General features: G+C 44.8%; 1 protein-coding gene across 1 annotated transcript; it reads left to right on the forward strand.

Moving 5' to 3' along the window:
• Window positions 1–5,362: 5,362 nt before the first annotated feature.
• On the forward strand, window positions 5,363–6,373 carry LOC113741071 (uncharacterized). The gene has a single exon (XM_027268556.2). The coding sequence runs from the start codon at window positions 5,363–5,365 to the stop codon at window positions 6,371–6,373; it is 1,011 nt and encodes a 336-aa protein (XP_027124357.2).
• The last annotated feature ends 567 nt before the right edge of the window (window positions 6,374–6,940 follow it).

Below are 6,940 nucleotides of genomic sequence, written 5' to 3' on the forward strand. Positions count from 1 at the left end.
TAAAGGTATATTCATATATATTTGATGTTTCAAATATATTTAACAAGAAAATACAAAGAAATTAGAACAATCAAGTAGCAATTTATATTATTTAATAAATATTAACAAGTTTAGAATTAAAATTATGAATTTAATTGAAAAATAACATCAAATTTTAGGACAATATTTATAAAGTATCAAATATTTGAGGTATATCAATAAGTTTTAACAATTTAGGGGGCCAAAACATAATATTAAAAAGTTTGAATTTTTTAAAAAAAAAATTACTGTTGAACCGGAAAAACCGGTTTTTTCCCGGTCAAACCCGGTTTTTGACCGGCTTTGACCGGGTCTTAAATTTCCGGTTTTTTAATGTGACTCGGACCGGCTACCTGGCCGGTTCCCGGTTCGACCGGCCGGTCCGGTCCGAGTTTGAAAACAGAGCCTAGGATATTATTAAAAGGGCAAATTACATTTTACCCCCTATAATTTAGTTTTTTTACATAACCCCCATATGGTTTCAAAAGTTATACATAACCCTCTCATGATTTGGATCAGAGTGTCAAAGTGACGGAAATAGTCATTCATAACGGAACTTCTAAAAATATCGAAATTACCCTTATAAATACATGACACACTTACCCCCCTATAATTTTTATGTTTTACCATATAACCCCCTTTACTTTAATACTTTACTATATAACCCCTTTTTAGTTTTTAAAATATACATATAACTCCCGTTGGTGAATAAATAATTTTCAACTTTACATAAGGGTATTTTTGATATTTTAGGTGACTCCATTACGAATGATCATTTCTGTCACTTTGACATTTAATCCAAATTATGAGCGGGTTATGTATAGCTTTTTGAAACCATATGGGGATTATGTAAAAAAACATTAAATCACAGGGAGGTAACGTAGAATTTGCCCTTATTAAAATTGAAATAGTTGATATTGTTGCACTAATTTGCAGCTGAAGTTGTTGGCTCGTGCCTATTTTGTTGAGGCCAAGTGGCTGCATCAAGGGTACATACCAACCGTGGAGGAATATATGCGAATTGCATTGGCTTCCTGTGGATACACCACTCTTACAATAATATCCTTCCTAGGCATGGGGGATATTGTCACGAAGTAGAGCTTCGATTGGGCATCAAATGACCCTGATATCATCAATGTTTTGAAAACCGGACCGGACCGGCCGGTTCGACCGGTTGAACCGCGAACCGGCCATGGCACCGGTCCGGTTCGATGACATTGTTGACTTTGCTAGAAAACCGGTCAAAGACCGGTTGAACCGTGAAAACCGCCGAACCGGATTGAACCGGCGGTTTTCCGGTTTTCAGCTTTCATCTTTTTTTTTTTTTTTTTTTTTTAAAGTTTTGCAAAATGCAGCTATCAAGATTCGAACCCAAGACCTTTGTAATAAAATACCAATGTATTAACCGTTGCACCATCACATCTTATTAGTTTTTTTTGATAACTTATTTATATAAAGCAAACACTCATATTTCTTTTTTCCATTTTTCTTACAAAATCTCATCCCCTCATGGCTCTTTCTTTTTAATTTTCAACTCTCTCTCTCTCTCTCTCTCTCTATCCTCTTTTCTTTTGTCACTCCCTTTTTAATCAAACCTCTTTATTTTTAATTTATTGATGTTTTCTTCCATCTTTTAATTTTGTTTTTGTCCATTAAATTGAAAAAAGTTAAAAAAGAATTTTTTTAACCCAAATTATTTAATGCCACAACCACTCACTTTTATCTTATTTTTTGTTTCTTATCAAGTTTACATTTCTATTTTCGATTTTCTTGACTTCCTTCGAACTCCAAATTTTCTTTTTTAAATTGCAATCTCTAAATCCCAAAACGTAAATTAAAATTTAAGTTCATAATATCTAAATTCTCAGAGACATGAATTTTGTATAATTTCAAAATATTGTGATATTTTGGGGTTGGATTTAGATATAATTGAAATTGAGATGAAATTTATTTGTTTTAACTTATAATTTAAAAATTTTATTTTTAAAAATCCAAGTTATTAAAAAATAGTAAACTTTTCATCATATAAAATATTAAATTAGTCCATTACATGTCTTATTTTGTACATATATATATTTATATAAATTATTTTTTAAAAAATTCATTGAACCGAGGTTGAACCGGTCCGACCGGTTGAACCTCGACCCTTTCACTTTACCGGTTCAATTAACGGTCTGATTTTTAAAACATTGGATATCATAAGAGCTGCATCAATTATTTGCAGGCTTCGGGATGACATTGTGGGGCACAAGGTACAAACCAAATTCTTATCTGTTGGAAAGCAAACCCACAGCAAGCAAATCGTGTCCTTATTCCTTAAAAAGTGTTGCCTCTTTCCTTTCTTTTCCTACTTTTTTGGTTAAAAAATATCTGAATCTTGAAATAGGGATGGGAAAGCAATGTTTCAAGTTTCAACCTCTACAATCATGAATAGAATCTTGGAGATGGTATCACAGACCACCATCTATGCGATAATGTAATTGTGATTTAGACCCTTCTGACCTGCTAAAAATATGGATCAACTATAGAATTGAGCTTTGGCTTACAAAAATCTGGGCTAATTTGATATACAACCCAAGCCGAATTTAAGGCCTGAACAAACTAATAACAGTACATCTATATAACCATTTCGACATTGGTTATTTGTAATTGTTTTTAGACGTATTTGCAACAACCATATATTTATGACGTATCTTGTTCGACTTTTAAACTCTTTTTTCTTTCCCTTTTCCTTTTCTTATAGGCCTCCTTTAAACTCAGAAACAAAAATTGTACTAGAATTGCATAAAATCCTCTTTCCTTCTCCATTTTATAACGTCAACTACGAATATTTGGATACTTGCAGTTTGAACAAGAAAGGCCGCACATTGCTTCAGCGGTGGAATGCTACATGAAGCAACACGGTGTAACAGAGCAGCAAGCATCTGAGGAACTTTACCGACAAATCGAGGATTCGTGGAAGCTCCTAAACCAACAACTCCTTAAACCTAGTACTACTGGTTTTGATGCAGCAGAATTTGTTCCTCCCAGGGCTGTCCTCCTTCGAGTTGTCAACTTGGCATGTGTGATAGATGTTGCTTATAAGCACGATGATGAGTATACACACGTGGGAGAAGTCATGCGAAGTTACATTACTTCGATGTTCATTAAGCCCGTTCCCGTATAAGTAATTAACATCATTTGTAAGATATCATAAACCGGTAATTGATCCAAAGGAAATCGTTAATGGTACTCTAAGCATATAATCTCTTTTGAGGGGAAGAAAAAGATGAAGTTTTATATTGGAATAAAAGTGGAATGCATTGACATTCCCCTATTTGTAGTTGACATTGCCTTCCACCCATCTGAGTCATCCCCGTCCACCTCCCTCCCAGGCTAGTCTTCCGTCCCCTTCCCCGAATTCATAGCCGTCAATATGGAGGTCTGACTTCTGACTGTGGGATGTTAAATAAGTACCTTGGAGTTTTATACAAGGAGGAAAAGGAAACCAGGAGATGCCTGTTGCTGTTGCCGTGCTGCATGTAATAAAATCGGGACACTTGTTAAAGTTGAAAAGAGCCATTGCAGAAATGATGCAGATACATGATTGACCACAGCTGGTATGGAACCCACTCAGACATTTAACTACGTTTTCCCAATGGATTTCTTTAACGGAACCAATCCCACTACAAAATGTGTCCAACATTGCCATAGATAAAGGGACACCAAGCCAAAGTAACAAATTAGTCCCATTCAATTTAAATCAAAATCTAAAGGTACATGTATTTAAATCAAAATCTACAATAAGTAACAAATTAGTCCCATTCAATTTATTAAACTTAGATTTTGAACCCCGCTTCAATGATATTAGGACCATGTTCTTGCTACACTTGACAAAACGATAAACATTATCACGTCCACTGCATGCTATATTCATATTATATTGTCACGGTCTATCAAGCAATAGGTGGTAAGCATTCATGTCTATTACATCACACAATATTTTACAGCCAAGACAGGAATCTTTTCAACAGTATTGACATCTTCGATTTTTCCGCATGTGTATTTAAATTAAAATCTTTAGGTACAATAAATAACAAATTAGTCCCATTCAATTGATTAGACTTAGATTTTGATCCTGACTTCAATGGCCTTATGACAATGTTCTTGCTATCTGCAGAGGCCCCGTCCTGGGCCTGTACACGCGGCAGCCCAGGGCGATCGGAGCTGGGCTTGGACTCCGGGCCCATGGGGAACCAGCCCAGGTCGCACGACGGCTAGGGCTCCGCGGGGCCCCCGATAGCTACCCCGCAGAGGGCGGGGAGAATCCCCATCAGCGCGGGATGGGGAGCTATCCAGGGCAAGTCCCGAAACGTACGGAGGTCGGACTCCTCAGCAGGTATAAACAGTAACACACAACGACTGTGCACGGTATGCTCACTAATTTACTGGACAACCACTCTCGACTGTTTACTTCCCGTGAACCCTACTCACCGGAAAACTAACTTGACCGTCGGAGTGCCCTCGGGGACAACCTCAGGGCCCCTGCCAGTTCACCTTCTTGTCTTTCTTTCAGGCTTAGGACGCGCTCTTTCCGCCATCAAGCCGAGCTCATCAGGTCAGCTCGGTCCGGGGAAGTTCCGTGCTTCTTCAGTTGGCGCCGTCTGTGGGAACGAAGGTACGAGTATTTGTGTTGATGGCGAGAACGCGTTCCAAGCGAACCGTGGATAACACTGATCCCGGAGCTGGTGAGGGGTCCCGGCGAATGGAGGCCGAGGCGGCCAGAGGCGCCGGGGGCTCGACCCTTTCAGGGGAACGGAGACAGCAGATCTACCAGTTTGTAACCGAGAACCTCCCCATGCTGGAAGACATAATCCGGCAGGCGAAGGAGGGGGTTGAGGCCGGGGGTGCGCAGACCTCTAAGGCGAAGGGGAAGGAGAGGGAGTCGCTCCCCATTCCCTCGGAGGACGAGTCCCGGGACCAGTCCCCTAGGAGGAAACGACCGCGGACCCCTCCCAAACCGCGGGCCTCGGTGGTCGGGGACAGTGAGAGATATTCTCACGACCGGTCTGCCGGGGGCTGACTGAGGAATCCCTCCTCGTGGAAGCTTGCGCGGACCGAGCCGGAGCGCTCCCCCGCCCGGTCTATCAAGAGTCGGCCGCGGGACCCTCCCCAATGGCAGCTCGTCCGGGACGAGCTCGAGCAGATCCTGCGACCACAACTGTACGAGGACAACTACGCAGCCTCACCCTTCACCCGAGAGGTGGAGGACTACCCGTTACCTCGGAGGTTCAAAATCCCGAACATCGAGCTGTACGATGGTTCGACTGACCCGGAAGACCACCTCTCGGTCTTCCTGACGCACATGCGCCTACAAACCGCCGCGGATGCACTCCGCTGCAAGACCTTCCCCATGTTTCTGAAGGGTAAGGGTCGGCTCTGGTTCCAGGGCCTAGCACCGGGGTCTATCCGGAGTTTCACCGAGCTGGCCAGACAGTTCGCCGCCCAGTTCGTCTCCTCTAAGACTTACTCGAAAAACGCGGCTCACCTGATGGCCATCAAGCAGAAGCCGGACGAGTCCCTGAAGAATTTCAGGACGCGCTTGAACACAGAGAGCCTGCAGATCAGGGACAAGGATGAAAAGATGGTCATGGCTGCCTTCATGAACGGGCTAAGGGTAGAGGAGCTCTACTACAAGCTTGTCGAACAGCCCCCCAAGAATCTGGGAGAGCTCTTGACCCGGGCTCACGCCGCCGCTAACGCAGAGGTGGCCGGCAGCCTGAAACGAAAGTCAGATCGGGAACTCGGGGACCGGAGAGGACTGGGAAACCTCCCTGAAACCAAGGATGGCCAAGCCCGGAAGAACGTCTTCGATCGCCTCTCTAAGGATAAAGCTCCCGCTCAACCGCCGCTCCCGGAAAAAGTGTATACCCCCCTGACTCGGCCAATGGCACAGATCCTGGCTGTGATGGAGGCGGAGGGTCTCGGAGAACGGCCGCCCAAGATGGGGACGCCCCGGAATAAAAGGAACCAGGACCGGTACTGTGCCTTCCATCGTGATGTAGGGCATGATACGGAGGGATGCTGGGCCCTGCGGAAGGAGATTGAAGACCTGATCCAGCGCGGTTTCTTGGGGCGGTTTGTGCAATCAGGACGGCCAGGCCAGGAGATCGGACGCACCTACCGCGGAGAGAGGGGTGAAGGCTACCGCCGCGACCGACCTGAGAAGCGTTACGCGGCTCGAGATGACTCCCCCGACCAGGGCACCCAGAACCTGGCAGAGGTTATAAACACTATAGCCGGGGGTCCCACGGGAGGAGACAGCCATACAGCACGGAAGAACAGGCGACCCCCCCAAACGGAGATAACTCGCTGAAGCGTCTGCGCATGGACGAGGAGATCACCTTCGGAGCGAGGGACGCGGTTCTCCTGGCAGCCGGAAATCATGAGGCTATCGTAATAGACGTCGCACCAATAATTACCGGGTGAAGAAAGTGTACGTCGATCAGGGAAGTGCAGTGGACATCCTGTTCTACAGGGTGTTCAAGGAGCTCGGCCTGGAGGACGGACAGCTAACCCCTGTTCGGACACCTCTGGTCGGCTTTACCGGACCGCCCATCAATCCGGAGGGGATGATTACCCTGATGGTCACGGTAGGTCAGGCACCCAGATGCCGGACCATCCCTGTCAATTTCGTGGTGGTCAAACAGCCATCCCCTTACAACATATTCCTAGGTCGGCCCACTTTGAATGCCCTCCGGGCGATTCCCTCAACGCTCCACCTCAGCGTCAAATTCCCCACCTCGGGGGGAGTGGCCGAGGTACATGGAGATCCGGATGTGGCCCGAGCTTATTACCTCGCCATGCTCCGGGGACACGAGAAGGTGGTCGCTCAGGCGACCAGCTTGGAGCCGTACATCCCAGGGGATGAGGATCGGCAGCT

Source organism: Coffea arabica, chromosome 4e, assembly GCF_036785885.1.
Source record: "Coffea arabica cultivar ET-39 chromosome 4e, Coffea Arabica ET-39 HiFi, whole genome shotgun sequence".
Taxonomy (NCBI): domain Eukaryota; kingdom Viridiplantae; phylum Streptophyta; class Magnoliopsida; order Gentianales; family Rubiaceae; genus Coffea; species Coffea arabica.